The following is a 15,349-nucleotide window of genomic DNA, read 5'->3' on the forward strand; positions in this document are numbered from 1 at the left end:
TTAAACCACATCAAAGATCTTAAAAAAGCTTCTCTTTCATGGTATGGAAAAATGGTGTGTTTCGGTTCAGTATAATGTAATCAAATAGGCCTGCACAGAATCTACACAGATTTTGAAGTTTTACACATCACTTGCTCATTTTGTTTCTGTTTTATTTGTATTTTAGTACTCTCAGCTTACTTGAACCCATATTAGAGATGCATTATTGTTAAAAGATAATTAGTTTTATGGTTTGCTCAAAAAACAATGTTGTTTTTACTGTTGTGACTGACATTTTGTAGATTTGCTGATCTAATAAGGCATTAGAAATATGAATATCATAAATACAATGCATATTATATTGCATATATATATATATATATATATATATATACACTCACCTAAAGGATTATTAGGAACGCCTGTTCAATTTCTCATTAATGCAATTATCTAATCAACCAATCACATGGCAGTTGCTTCAATGCATTTAGGGGTGTGATCCTGGTCAAGACAATCTCCTGAACTCCAAACTGAATGTCAGAATGGGAAAGAAAGGTGATTTAAGCAATTTTGAGCGTGACATGGTTGTTGGTGCCAGACGGGCCGGTCTGAGTATTTCACAATCTGCTTAGTTACTGGGATTTTCACGCACAACCATTTCTAGGGTTTACAAAGAATGGTGTGAAAAGGGAAAAACATCCAGTATGCGGCAGTCCTGTGGGCGAAAATGCCTTGTTGATGCTAGAGGTCAGAGGAGAATGGGCCGACTGATTCAAGCTGATAGAAGAGCAACTTTGACTGAAATAACCACTCGTTACAACCGAGGTATGCAGCAAAGCATTTGTGAAGCCACAACACGCACAACCTTGAGGCGGATGGGCTACAACAGCAGAAGACCCCACCGGGTACCACTCATCTTCACTACAAATAGGAAAAAGAGGCTACAATTTGCACGAGCTCACCAAAATTGGACAGTTGAAGACTGGAAAAATGTTGCCTGGTCTGATGAGTCTCGATTTCTGTTGAGACATTCAGATGGTTGAGTCAGAATTTGGCGTAAACAGAATGAGAACATGTATCCATCATGCCTTGACTGTGCAGGCTGGTGGTGGTGGTGTAATGGTGTGGGGGATGTTTTCTTGGCACACTTTAGGCCCCTAAGTGCCAATTGGGCATCGTTTAAATGCCACGGCCTACCTGAGCATTGTTTCTGACCATGTCCATCCCTTTATGACCACCATGTACCCATCCTCTGATGGCTACTTCCAGCAGGATAATGCACCGTGTCACAAAGCTCGAATCATTTCAAATTGCTTTCTTGAACATGACAATGAGTTCACTGTACTAAAATGGCCCCCACAGTCACCAGATCTCAACCCAATAGAGCATCTTTGGGATGTGGTGGAACGGGAGCTTCGTGCCCTGGATGTGCATCCCACAAATCTCCATCAACTGCAAGATGCTATCCTATCAATATGGGCCAACATTTCTAAAGAATGCTTTCAGCACCTTGTTGAATCAATGCCACGTAGAATTAAGGCAGTTCTGAAGGCGAAAGGGGGTCAAACACAGTATTAGTATGGTGTTCCTAATAATCCTTTAGGTGAGTGTATATATATATATATATATATATTTATATATTAGGGGTGTAACAATATATTGTGTCACAATATATCACAATACAAAAATGCAACAATATGTATTGTGCATAGTGACAATATGCAGCCTATCGTATCGTCCACCCGGGGTCAGCCCTATGTTCCCACATTTCTAAGAATTTTTTTTATTTTTTTCACGATTTGTCTAAACCCCAGTTACGGGTAGGTTTAGGGGTGGGGTCAGGGGTAGGCCATTTGTGGGAACATAGGGCTGTGGGAACATAGGCATGATCCCGTTTACCCAAAATGAAAATGACTTTGCTTGAAAAAATTCAAGTTCACAGAGTTTTTGTGTCACTAGTACATTAAAATACTTTATATAATGTTGAATATAATGCATAATAATGCAATGGGGGAATATTTGTGGGTCCTGATAATGCCAAATGTCTTATGTTACCAGTAAAAAGTGGACTACTTTATTTTAAATATATCTAGTTAGTGAAAGAGTGCAAGCATATTCGTCTAAAATAATTCTGTTTTCAGCTTCAGAATCATGAATATGTACACACAGACCATAATCTGTGCTTTAAATGTGGTAAAACTTAAATTATACTGTACATATTCAGTTTGAGTTCAACTGGAAATCTGTCTTACTTAAAAAGAGTGACGCGAGCAGATGTCTTCAGAACAGTTTTTTGAGTAATCGACAGCTGAAATTCAGCGATGACTAAGCGCAAGGTCATGACACCTGGTTCTCTCTGAGCCTTTGACACACATGTCTGTGCACTGCAAACACTGCAGCGGCGGTACGAACCCATTCGTCAAGCCTTTTTTTTTTTCCAGCATTTTTAATCCAACAGTCTCCTAATGGCATTTGCCTCTTATTCTCAGCTCTGCAGTAATGCTGCTCTCTCACTCTCTCTATCTATCTCCTGCGGGCTCTGTATATTTATTGTATATTTGCAGCTCCAATTTATATATTTATTTCCTCATAAATTTTAATTAGGACTTCAAACGTTTTTACATTGGCCAGCAGAGGCAGGGTTTTCCTTTGATCAGTTTCACATTTCGCCTTTCTCTCTCTCTTTTTTTTCCTTCCCTGTGGGCATCTCCAGTCTTATTGGTTGCCTGAGTGCTGTGTGTCTGTCATTCACTCTGTCATTGAAGATTAAAGTACGCCGGGTTTCCAGTCTTTGCCAGGGTTGCTAGACTGGTGCCCTCGCTGGGGATGCCATTGAAATGCAGCGAGCTTTGGAGTGTTAGAAAAAAAAAACTGTGACAAGCTTCTAAAAGCTGTTTTTTTTTTTTGCTTGCTTTGATTGCGTATTTCCAAGTAAGTCGTGCAACCTCGCAACAGCACTCCCCCTCAGAATTCAGGCGTGGTAGAATCATATTCAGAACTGACGCACACCCGGTCTGGTGTTAAATCACATGTTGCAATGTGTTGTTTGTCATTAGTCATTCCAGTTCCCTTAAAATCACTCTTGGCCACTGATCAAAATGACTAGTTGTGTGATGAAAAGGACATTCTCCCAGCTTGAATTAGCCTGACATAGACCATGGAACACTTTAATTTAGAACTGATTTATCAAATCGGTTTAGAATTGAAAATATGCTATTAAATTAGAATTAATTTCAACACATTTTATATATATATATCACTCTGAAGGGGTTTATTCTGCGATAACAACCGGCTGGATGTACATTATCCCGCTTATTACACGGCTATATGTCATCCAGTATGTCATAAGTATATAATTATACACATGAAATATTGATCTGAGTTGAAATATTTTATTAGCTCTTTGAATGCAAAGCTTCTGCAGAGAGATCATTTGCTAGCGTGGCAAGTTCAAACTAGACAAACATTTAAGGGATACAGTACAGTCATACCTCTTATTACACAGCATTTCGCCACGTAAATAATTATGTGGATGAGAGATATTGATTTGAGATCAAAATTGAGATTGAGATTTTAAATCATACCTGTTTGTTATCTTCTAATCCATTACAGTGTACAAAACAATCGTTGGAAAATGGCGAGCCCACGATACTGGATGACATAATTAAATAACTGTACACAAAATATTGATTTGACTGATTTGAGTTTTAATATTTTATTAGCTCACCAAATGCAAAATTTCAGTTAGCGCTGCTGACTTCAGTAACCCAGATGAGCCTGTGTTATCTGTTATTGGGGAATAACATACCGCTATATAAAAATACTGTTGAATTTTTCTTCAGATGATTTTGATATCCAATTCTGGTTGTGTGTCAGGATAAGTGAAGCTAGTGCTCTGTCTGACACTTTTAAACAATCTGCCTCTCTTCAATTCAGTGTCTGTACCCTGATATAAATGTGACTCTAATTTATAGACTTAATCCAGGATAAATCACTCCAGCGCAGACAAACCCCAGATTAACGATGCTTTTGAAAGGCGCAGTAATTATCTCTTCTTCAATGTCAGTCGGTCGTCAGGAACGATTCTTGCGCATGTTGATCTTATTTTGTTGCCTCAAAATCTTTGTTATTTTAATATTTTATAATATTTTCTATAAATTATGAAGGATTTAAAAGCATTATTATTTTTATTTTGTTCTTTTCCCATGCCATTTGTTTTAAGTAACATTTATATGGTCAACATACATTTCTTCACTTCACTAAATTAAATATGACCTCAGCTATATATCTGATTTGATTTGATTTGATTTGATTTGCCTTTGGATTATTAAATTGAGTTAAGTAATAACATTTTTGTCATTTTTACATTTTCTAAGAGGCTGTGGATTACATTGTCTGCTACATCTATATATATATATATATATATATAGTCCCTACAGAAGACAAATGGCATGCATATAATATATACAAACAACAGAAACAAACACTCGTTTGTTCCTCGTTGCAGAGAAGCGATTATTCTGTACCGCTGCTAAGCCTTAAACAGTGAAATGGGTATGGATACCGAGATGAAATGAAGCCTCTCCCCTGATTAGACTTTCTCTTCTCGCCTGATCCCTTGTTTCCTGCTCTGTGTTGCTGTACTCAAATGACCTAGTGGTCAATGAGCTTGTATTAACATCTGACTCCAGCACGGGGTTACTGTTTGCTCTGCATGCGTGACTGTCCCCGGGGCCCTTCCTCCAGGAGTGCTGAACAGATTTCAGATCAATACCTACATCCTTTGCCAAAGAGAAAGGGAGGATGTGAATGAACTAGAAACTGAGGGTGTGTTCTCGAACGGAACGGATCAGGAACTGAGGGTGTGTTCTCAATGGCGTACTCTTACTATGTCACGCATTATGTATACTGTGTGTTTGTACACACCTGAATACTATATTTGCCTATAGTAGGCTTACTGTATCCCATAATGCAATGCACTTTCAATTTCAATTTTTTTTTTTTACGTAACTTTATTTTCCATGTGTAATCCAATTTTATTTCCACTGATATTGAACATACAGTTCAAAATGTTGCATGCTGTGTACTGTACATATAATATTTGTTTATGTATTGATAATTCATATTTTATTTAATATAGTGTTTATTTTATTATTTTATTTATCAATGCTATTTATTTAATTTTATTTATTTATTAATATTTATTATTTATAGAATGTATTTATTTATTTTCTATTTATTTATTTAAATGTTGTTTACATATACAGTGCAGTATACACAGATAATCAAGAAGGGAATGCGGGAAGTGCACTATGTAGACAGAATAAATCCCTTAGAAACATATTCACAGAGAAAATGGCAGTTTGTTTTGGTGACTTATAGTGTGCCTCTTCTACCTTTTTAAAGATAATCGTCTCCCCCATTGCCCTTTTGTATTCGTTAACATTGTTATTTTCGCCTGATGGGTGAGCAGACATATTTGCAACTAGTATGCAGTGATAAAAGCTGTTGCTGTGCACATCTGCAGCTCAATGTCCTGTCATTGACTGTCCTACACGCACAGGTTTGATGGAAGATGGATAAGCTGCATTTAGGGTTATCAGCAGGTCTGGCTTGCTGGCTCAATTTGAAATTCAATAATGAGGCTCCATGTTATATTTCCTCCTCGCTGTCAGGGCAGTGATAACAACTGTACTCACTCTTCTTCCCTGTCTCCGTGTCCTTTCCACTTTCCTATCGCTCTGAATTTTTGCTGGCCTCAAATATTTCTTATCGCTCTGTGGGTTTGCTGTAATAACAGGCAGCCAGGCTTAACTTGCTTTTATCAGGAATGTAGGCCACCCTGAACAATTTGAGTTCTCTCACTTTCTCAATACTATACAATATATAAAGTTTGCATATCTTCTCTAGAAGATAAACGTGTTGTATACACGTTTCCTCTTGTGTTTGTCTACTATGTTGTAATGTATTTTAATAGATTGGCACTTGACTTCTTGCTTTGGTTAGTTACAAGTCTGTTTGTGCAAGAAAGCCCCTGCAAGAACATAATATATGTGTACAGCAAATGCAATGTTTTAATGTAGAATTCAGAGTAACTTTGACTTTGAATTAGCATAAAGTTCAAAATCTCTCTCTCTTTCTCAGGCTCTGGCCATGACGGAGGTGAATGGACCGGTTAGCGGTCCTCGTGTGGCAGAACCTCAGATTGCCATGTTTTGTGGTCGTCAGCTTCTACACATGAACACTGAGAGCGGACAGTGGGAACCAGATCCTCAGGGGCGACAGGGATGCTTCACCCAGCCCAGCAAGATCCTGTCATACTGCCAAGAGGTGCGATTCTATTCTGGTTTTGTTTTGTTTTGTTTTGTTTTGTTTTGTTTTGTTTTGTTTTGTTTTGTTTTGTTTTGTTTTGTTTTGTTTTGTTTTGTTTTTTGTTTTGCTTTGTTTTTTGTTTTGTTTGTGTTCTGTTCTCTCCTGTTTATTTAGTTTTGAGCTTTGTTTGCAGTATTTTTGTGCTCTGCTCTATTCTATTTTAGTCTAGTCTTTTCTACTTAATTGTTGCATTCTGTTCCACTTGGTTTTAGTTTGTGATTTATTCTCTTTTATTTATTTTGTTTTGATATTTATTTACCACATTTTGTTTTGTGCTCTATTCTTTTCCATTTTAGTCTAGACTTTTCTATATTTTTATTTTCAATTTTGTTTTGTTTGTGCTCTATTCTCTTCTATTTGTTTTGTTTTGAGATTTATTGTTCTGAGCTTTGTTTACAGTATTTGGTTATGTGCTCTATTCTATTCACTTTTAGTATAGATTTTCTATTTCATTGTTACATTCTGTTCCAATTGTTTTTGTTTTGTTTGTGCTCTATTATCTAATATTTATTTTGTTTGAGCTTTATTAACAGTATTTTGTTTTGTGCTCTATTCTATTTTAATCTAGGCTTTTTTTATATTTATATAGTCAATTTCTTTGTTTTGTTTTGTTTGTACTCTATTCTCTCTCCTATTTATTTAGTTTTGTGCTCTATTCTATTTTAATCTATCATTTTTTTATATTTCTAAAGTCTAAAACACAAAAAAGATGTGCTCTATTCTCTCCTATTTATTTTGTTTTGAGGTGTATTGTTTATTTGCAGTTTTCTGCTCTGTTCTATTCTATTTTAGTGAAGTCTTTTCTATTCCATCATTCTGTTTCACTTGTTTTTGTTTTGTTTGATTTAATTTGATTCCATTCTATTTTTGTTTTGTTTGGATTCCATTTTGTTTTACTTTGAGCTCCTGTTCTGTTCTATTCCATTGCTGTTTTTTATCCAGTGGATCACTGTTATATGACGTATTATATTACGTCCTCTTCTACTTTTATTCTGTTCTTTTGAACTCATGTTAATTTCAGTCAAGCACAGAACATCAAGCTCAGCGCACCTACATTAGCATGCACTGTGATTGGTTTAATTACTATGTGGAAAAGCATCCTCAGACAAATCTCCACTCAAGCATATTCTCAAGGTGAACGTTGAGGGCAGCCTGCTCTAATATTAGCATTGTAAAACAAGACTAAAATGTGCAACGGCGTTGATGTGCATGCACAGGGAACTCGATGCAAATCTCTCTCTAACTCTTCCCGTATTAAGTGTGCAGGATAATGGCCATATTTTTCACTATCAATCAGCAGTGGAGATTTATGATCTCCGTACGCCTCGGGCTCAAACATATTGTGCGGCTAATGTGGCTGTATTCTCTGACTCCTAAGAGGATTGCAAGTTTTCGTTCCCTGTTGTCTCATCTAGAGGAATTAGGGATGAACAATGATGACTGGTTGTTTTCCTCGTTTTTTCATCAGTTTACAGCTGCGCTTCCGAACACACTTCCGTGCCCCTTAAGGATATCAACATTGCAAAATAGCATTCCCCTGCATCCCTGTAGATTTACAATGTTGTACAATGCCAACTTCCATTGCATTCTTGACGGATAACCAGATTGAAAAATTCCACGCTTTCCTGCATTCTTCTGGTCATTCGATATATCTCGATTGCCAAATACAGCAATGCGTCTCGTCGAATAAGATTTGGCGTATTTCATGGCTGAAATCAGCGCACAATACTCTAAGCCTGTATTATTGCATGACAGCAATTCTGAAAATTGAGATGTCAGCCTGAAAAAACTGTTTTGTCTCTCTGTGCGCTTAAAGTGCCAGCAGTGTCTGTCCAACCTTGTCTGAATCAACACACTGTCCCTATAGCTCCACAGTGTAAAATCACCTCGTTGTGCTCTAATCTGGGCTGAACCAGTCAACCAGTCATTCTGACTAATGGCTTTTAAAAGCATTATTGTGCCTGCATTCTAGCCTGGCACGAAGTGGCATATACATAAGCTAGCTGGCACGAGTGACATCAAAATGGAATGAAGAGGCCAAACAATATGTCATTCTCCTGGCTGGATGAGGTTTAGACTAGCAGTCTGCCAGTGGACTGCAGCCTCATTGCCAGAGCGTGTTTAGAACATAATAATCCCTTCCCATATGTCTGTAAGATTACACTCTCACTTGTTTCAGCCCAGTGCCAATGGATTCGATGCATGCATATACCCAGGACAATACTCTATTTTCAAAGAATATTTGCAAATACTACACTACATTAATTGGAACAATATGTCATAATTAAGCAGTAATGGACTCAAGGTTATCCTGTGACTATATTTACAGCTAAAGGACGTTGAAATGCAGCATATTTAAGAAGACACATTTTCAATGTTTAAGCAAATTCATCCTTTCACTAGTATATATAATCCTTGGTAAACAAATAAAATAGGTAACTCAATGGATTTTCACATCCATTTTAATATATATTGTGTGTGATTCTGTTCTCTCTCTCTCTCTCTCTCTCTCTCTCTCTCTCTCTCTATATATATATATATATATATAGAGAGAGAGAGAGAGAGAGAGAGAGAGAGAGAGAACAGAATACGTATGAAACATGTTGAATATTTACACACAACTTGCAAGTAAAAGGCCTTTTTTTATCTGTGTAACTGACCTTGTCTTGTCAAATCTGATCTATATATAAAAATATATAGTGACACAAACCTAATGTGACAGTTTACATAAGTATATTCCTGAATATACGTACATATCTATCCATTTTTCCCTCTTTTCCTATACTCCCTCCTATTTGATTCAGTTTATGATTTTAGTTTGAATCATAAATAAATCCTAATAATATACAGATGATTCAGTATGACTCAGTGCCCCTGCAAACATGTTTTGAAGGTGAGGCGTAATTGCTTTGGAAATTTGTGAATAATACGCAGTGAGTTTTCTGACGCCTCTTGCTGGACAAACACAGAAATGTTTTTCTTCTTACTTTATTAACTGTAAAGTGCTGCAGTCCTGACTCAGCGACTCCCTCTTGTGGTAAAATGAGAGGTTTTACATTAAACAGTAACCTTCAGCTAAAAAAAAAACTTCCATTATTTATTTATCTGGCTTGCTATTAATTGCATGTGTGGTTTAGCTATGGTCATATAAAAAGACTCCAGTGAATTTGGTAGTGAATGGTAGTGAATTTCACAATAAATACAAAGAAATGGCATGAAATTTTAAAGCAGATTGAAATAGTTTTTTGTTTTTTTTTAAAAACATACAACTTCGAAAAATCATCTTTTATAGTGTACATTTTCAGAAACAAGATCAGACATAATTGAATATTTCACTGTACAGTGATGAACTGTGGCCAAATGGCTTCCATGGATCCTTATCCGGAGTGGTTTTATTTATTTTTGTCCCGTTCCTTCTCATCCCCTTGTTCTTCTTATTTTCTGCATGCTATATGTATTATTCCTCTGTCCTTCTTCCAACTGTTGTGATCCTGACTCCTGTCCCCTGCTCTTCCCTCACGTTTGTTTGTTTGTGTCTGTCGTTCGCCGTATGTCAGATGTATCCAAGACTGCAGATCTCCCATGTGGAAGAGGCCTCATCTCCAGCCACCATCCAGGGCTGGTGTAAGAAGGGCTTGGGTAAATGTCAGACCCGCCCCTTCATCGTCGTGCCCTACCGTTGTCTGGGTGAGTCACAAACACATCCTGAACAGTTTATAATCCCAGACATCCCATCAAGAATGCTGTAAAGACTAGATTTACATAGCATCATCATATGTAGTCTGATGTAAACCTCAATCAATAATGTGTTCATACACCTGTTTATGCGGTTAAATTCTTTGATGGAAATTAATTTAAGGAATAAAAATTCTACTATCATTTACAATTATTTTAAAGTGCTTCTATTATCTTTCATGCCATGTGTATTATGGCCGTTTGTGAATGTAAAAAGTCTGAAAAGGTTTAAAGATCAAAGTCAGCGATAAATGTTATTGTCGACCCAAATAAAAGAACCGATTCTAAACTGCCTGAAGCGAGTCATCAGTAATTCAAGTCTTTTCTGTAACACATTTGCACAATGCCAGCTTATGGTCTTCATTGGCTGACCGTGAACAACATCTACTTTGACCCGCCCTCAAACGCTGTAATTGTAGCTGAGGCCTGGAAGAGTTTAGTTTGTGTTGTCGGCATATTACGAAGATGCTATTTTCTGCTTTCCGAAAGCAAATTAACTTTGTATGCACTTCCAAAGGACGAAGACTTGTGATTGAATTGATATGGGAAAACCGACGTTATCGTTACTGTAGGTATCACTGTGTATCAAGTCTGAATTTCTGAAATTCAGATATGGTAATGAGATTTTTGTTTCCGCCACGCCCTGTAAGCAGTAGACAGACAACAAACTGGGCCATCTGACCAATCAGAGCAGAGTAGACCAATCACAACAAACTGGGCCATCTGACCAATCAGAGCAGAGTAGACCAATCACAACAGCCTGGGACATCTGACCTATCACAGCAGAGTAGACCAGTCACAACAGACTGGGCCATCTGACCAATCAGAGCAGAGTAAACAATGACAACAGACTGGGCCATCTGACTAATCAGAGCAGAGTAGATTAATCACAACAGACTGGTCCATCTGACCAATCAGAGCAGAGTAGATCATGACAACAGACTGGGACATCTGACCAATCAAAGCAGAGTAGATCAATGATAACAGACTGGGCCATCTGACCAATCAGAGCAGAGTAGATTAATCACAACAGACTGGTCCATCTGACCAATCAGAGCAGAGTAGACCAATCACAACAGCCTGGGACATCTGACCTATCAGAGCAGAGTAGACCAATCACAACAGACTGGGAAATCTGACTAATCAGAGCAGAGTAGACCAATCACAACAGCCTGGGACATCTGACCTATCACAGCAGAGTAGACCAATCACAACAGACTGGTCCATTTGACCAATCAGAGCAGAGTAGACCAATGACAACAGACTGGGACATCTGACCAATTAGAGCAGAGTAGACCAATCACAACAACCTGGGACATCTGACCAATCAGAACAGAGTAGACCAATGACAACAGACTGGGACTTCTGACCTATCAGAGCAGAGTAGACCAATCACAATAGACTGGGACATCTGACCAATCAGAGCTGAGTAGACCAATGACAATAGACTGGTCCATCTGACCAATCAGAGCAGAGTAGACCAATGACAACAGACTGGGACATCTGACCAATCAGAGCTGAGTAGACCAATGACAACAGACTGGTCCATCTGACCAATCAGAGCAGAGTAGACCAATGACAACAGACTGGGCCATCTGACCAATCAGAGCAGAGTAGACCAATGACAACAGACTGGTCCATCTGACCAATCAGAGCTGGGTAGACTCTCAGAAAGGAGAGGTTTAGAGAGACAGAATCCTTTTAAAAACAATTTAAGACACTTTTAGAAAAGAGGTGATGCTGCAGTGTATATTATGAGAAAATGTAATGCATGTAAACCTATTGTAGGAAACCGTCAAAACAAAATTAGGAGCCTTTAAAATAGCATAATAGGGCACTTTAACAATGAATTGTGAGAACGAACATGATGTTTCTGAGATTTCTTAACTACAGTATTACAGCATCGTTTGTAGTACACTGTACTCTGCAATGCCGTACAAATATGTTATATCACAAACAAAAATAAATAAATAAGTTATAAATCTGTTGGCTCAGTACTAATGTTGATGAATAAGTAATGCTTATGCAGCTGTTTCCCTCTGAGGAGCTTTTGTCCTTGGTTTCTGCTCACATACTGCACATATTTTAAGTTCCCACCTCTTATATTTGCCTTATCAGCTCACGGTGGGCACAGTGCTTTTTTTGTTTTTTGTCTCCAGTATTATCTAGCTATTTTCTCATTAATTTGTCTTGGAATTTATTTATATATTCCAGTCATTATCATAAAAGGGGGGTGTTTTGCATTTATTTAATTAGAAACACAGTAAAAACAGTCACAATTTAAAATATTTTCTATTTTAAAATGTAATTTATTTGTGTGATCAATGTTAAAAACTGCTTAATATTTTTGTGGAAACTTATTTTTTGAAGTCTGATGTTTTTTTCAGGATACTTTAATGAATAGAAAGTTCAAAAGAAAAGCATTTATTTGAAATGTCTTTATCATCACTTTTGATCAATGTAATGTGTCCTTGCTGAATAAAAGAATAAACTTGTTACTGAGCTCAAATTCTTGAACGCATGTTTTATTAATAATCGTAATTTTTTTTAATGACTGTGATTTGATTATGTTTCTCTCTTTTTCTGTCTCTCAGAGGGTGAGTATGTCAGCGATTCACTCTTGGTCCCGGATCGCTGCCGTTTCTTACACCAGGAGCAGATGGATTCTTGCGAGAGCTACGTGTACTGGCACAACATCGCCAAAGAGGTAAATAATAAAAGCTCACAAAATTACAACCTGAAAAAGTATTGGAAGAGCTGGAATTCAACTCTAATAGCTTCACATCTTTAATGGTTAGTGTGATGCCTGTGAAATTGCAGTCGCCCGCTGTGATCTATGATCTTCTTTTTCTCATTTCCTCTCTGCATTATTACCAGTATCTCCTGGTGCTCCAGGTTTTTCCATTTGAGTTTTATAGGTCATTTCAACCTGACATGTACAAGCAATTACAAAAAGATAAAAAAAGAAGAAATAATGCACTCTTTTTTTTTTAAAGCACTGCTGCAGTCATTCATCTTTTGCCCTGATCATTAGGCCTGCACAGCTGACAGTCTGGAGCTGCATAGTTATGGGATGTTGTTGCCGTGCGGTGACCGTTTCCGTGGGGTGGAGTACGTCTGTTGCCCCGGCAGGGCAGGATCTAGTGGACGGGGCGAGACGGAGACTGCAGACACTGTACAAGGAGAAACAACACCCCTCGTCTCCATGGCTGGAGAAAAGGTTGTTACCAGGTAAAGAAGTTTTGTGGTCTGGTAATCATTGCTCATATCAACACATTCATTTGGTTCTTCATTTTGATTTTATAGAGTGTCAAAACGCTTTATATAAGAACCGTCCTTATTTTCACCACAACTGACTGTTAATCCGTTATTTAAATAATTAGCATCATATAAGACAATGTTTTGGGAGTGACAACAGCATTTAAATGCAGGTTTGAATCTCCTAAATCATCAGTTATGATTGACACTGCTAACTAGAAGAATTAAACGATTCTGATTTCAATTCCTCTTCATGATTCTGGTTCCTTAACGGCTCCATTTACGATTCTTTTAGGAATAAATATTAAGAAAATATAAATGCAATTCCATTAACAAATTATGAAATTGAGATTAACAACAATTCGTTCATTTAATGAATTTTTTATTTAAAACAATTCTTGCAAAACTTATCTTAACTCAACTAATTTAAGGCAAGACACGACAGGTCAAAAACATAGATTTTTCATGCAGTGGTCAGTTTTGAGATTTTGGGCTAGTTTACTCCTTCAATATGTGTTCTTTCAAGCTGCTATAAAGAAAACGTTGAAAATATACATTAAGATGTTTATTTTATTACATTTTGTTTACTTGCGGCAGTACGTTTCTCCCGAATTTACCAAGAAGTTGGCATTCCAAAGCGACATGCCGAGCTCCGTCTGTTTACTGAAGTCGTGACCGGTATCGTTGTAAAGCTCTGAGTCTCCTGAACAACACTATGTAACCCAAATATGGGCATTTCCTTTCTATCAGTAACCAATCGTGAATGTCCAAAGGGGGATTTAAAGCTAACAATGATTTCTCATTTAGAGCTATTTAAAGGAGAACTTGGTAACTTTTTTAACTTAATAAAACTGTCTAGAAATCATTTGGATGGTTAAACAACCTGTTCTGGTGATATTGGTGACTTTCCCCGCTCCCCCCAGCGTTCCCAGGCAGAAAACCAACCTTACAACTTGGGGACTACCGTCCCAGCAAGATAGAAATTGGAAGTATCGTGAGAAGCGAGACCGAGAACGAGCGCGAAACACGAATTGCTTTACGGCAATTCGACATAAACACAAACGCATGTATGATGTATTACCCATAGTTACCCACCTCGGTAGACATAGCTCCACACGATACAGTTGGCTTGCTCCGATCAAAACAAACGCACGTGAGCAGCGGTAGAGAGGGGGAGGAGGCCGCCGCAAGTGAGTTTTTTACGACCGTGTTGTGAAATACACGCCCCCCCACAGCTGTAGGGGGAGCTTGTGGGGAAAACATGCGACAACAAAAGGGAAAATCAGTGCAGAAGTGACTAGAGTTCGCTAGAGTTACCGAGTTCTCCTTTAAATCTTTAACTGCCGTTTTCTCAAAATGATTTTTTTGCGTTTTTTTGTCATTCTCCAGTAGAAACATCTCAGCCTATGTAGCACCTATGTACACCAACTTTCCAGTTATACACTTAGCAGTATTCTGAAGATATTTTCAGAGAGATTTGTTAATAAATCATTCCTGGCCTGATTTATGTGACATTTCAATAAAAACAATATGGCGAAAATCTATTTTTTATGGCTATGGACAGTATATTTTTATTTCCTAGGTAATGAAAGCATATGTCCTGAAATCCCTCTACATTTTTATTTTCATCTTGTGTGTAAACAAAATGAAAAAAGAATTTTGCACCTGGCTTTATCATATGTTCAGATCTATACCGAAAATATATGCAAAATCGTGCATATTTAATGAGATAATGCCTAATTTGCATAATTAAACATACAAATTTCTAAAACTTGTAATACATTTTTATATACTTGTGTAAGTAATCAACTGAGGAAGTTTCATGGTGATATCTATTATTTAAAAATTTTACCCTATTCACGTGTAGTGTCTCGCCTTAAGTTTCACAGTTATTGTAGTTGCAATTTGTTTGTTCTTGATCCACTGAAAAGAACCGACTCAATAGAGTCATTGGTTCAGAAATCAGACAACTGGTTGCAGTGAATTTTGATTCACTAAAAAAAAC

General features: G+C 37.4%; 1 protein-coding gene across 2 annotated transcripts in view; it reads left to right on the forward strand.

Moving 5' to 3' along the window:
• aplp1 (amyloid beta (A4) precursor-like protein 1) overlaps positions 1-15,349 on the forward strand; it is a 58,145-nt gene that overhangs the window by 30,033 nt on the left and 12,763 nt on the right. For both annotated transcript variants that reach the window (XM_084419161.1, XM_084419162.1), the window contains exons 2-5: positions 6,124-6,309; positions 9,909-10,038; positions 12,681-12,793; positions 13,121-13,317. In XM_084419161.1, the coding sequence (XP_084275287.1) occupies positions 6,124-6,309; positions 9,909-10,038; positions 12,681-12,793; positions 13,121-13,317 (626 nt within the window). The remainder of the gene's footprint in view (positions 1-6,123; positions 6,310-9,908; positions 10,039-12,680; positions 12,794-13,120; positions 13,318-15,349) is intronic.

This window comes from Rutilus rutilus (assembly GCF_951802725.1).
Source record: "Rutilus rutilus genome assembly, chromosome: 9".
Lineage (NCBI taxonomy): Eukaryota > Metazoa > Chordata > Actinopteri > Cypriniformes > Leuciscidae > Rutilus > Rutilus rutilus.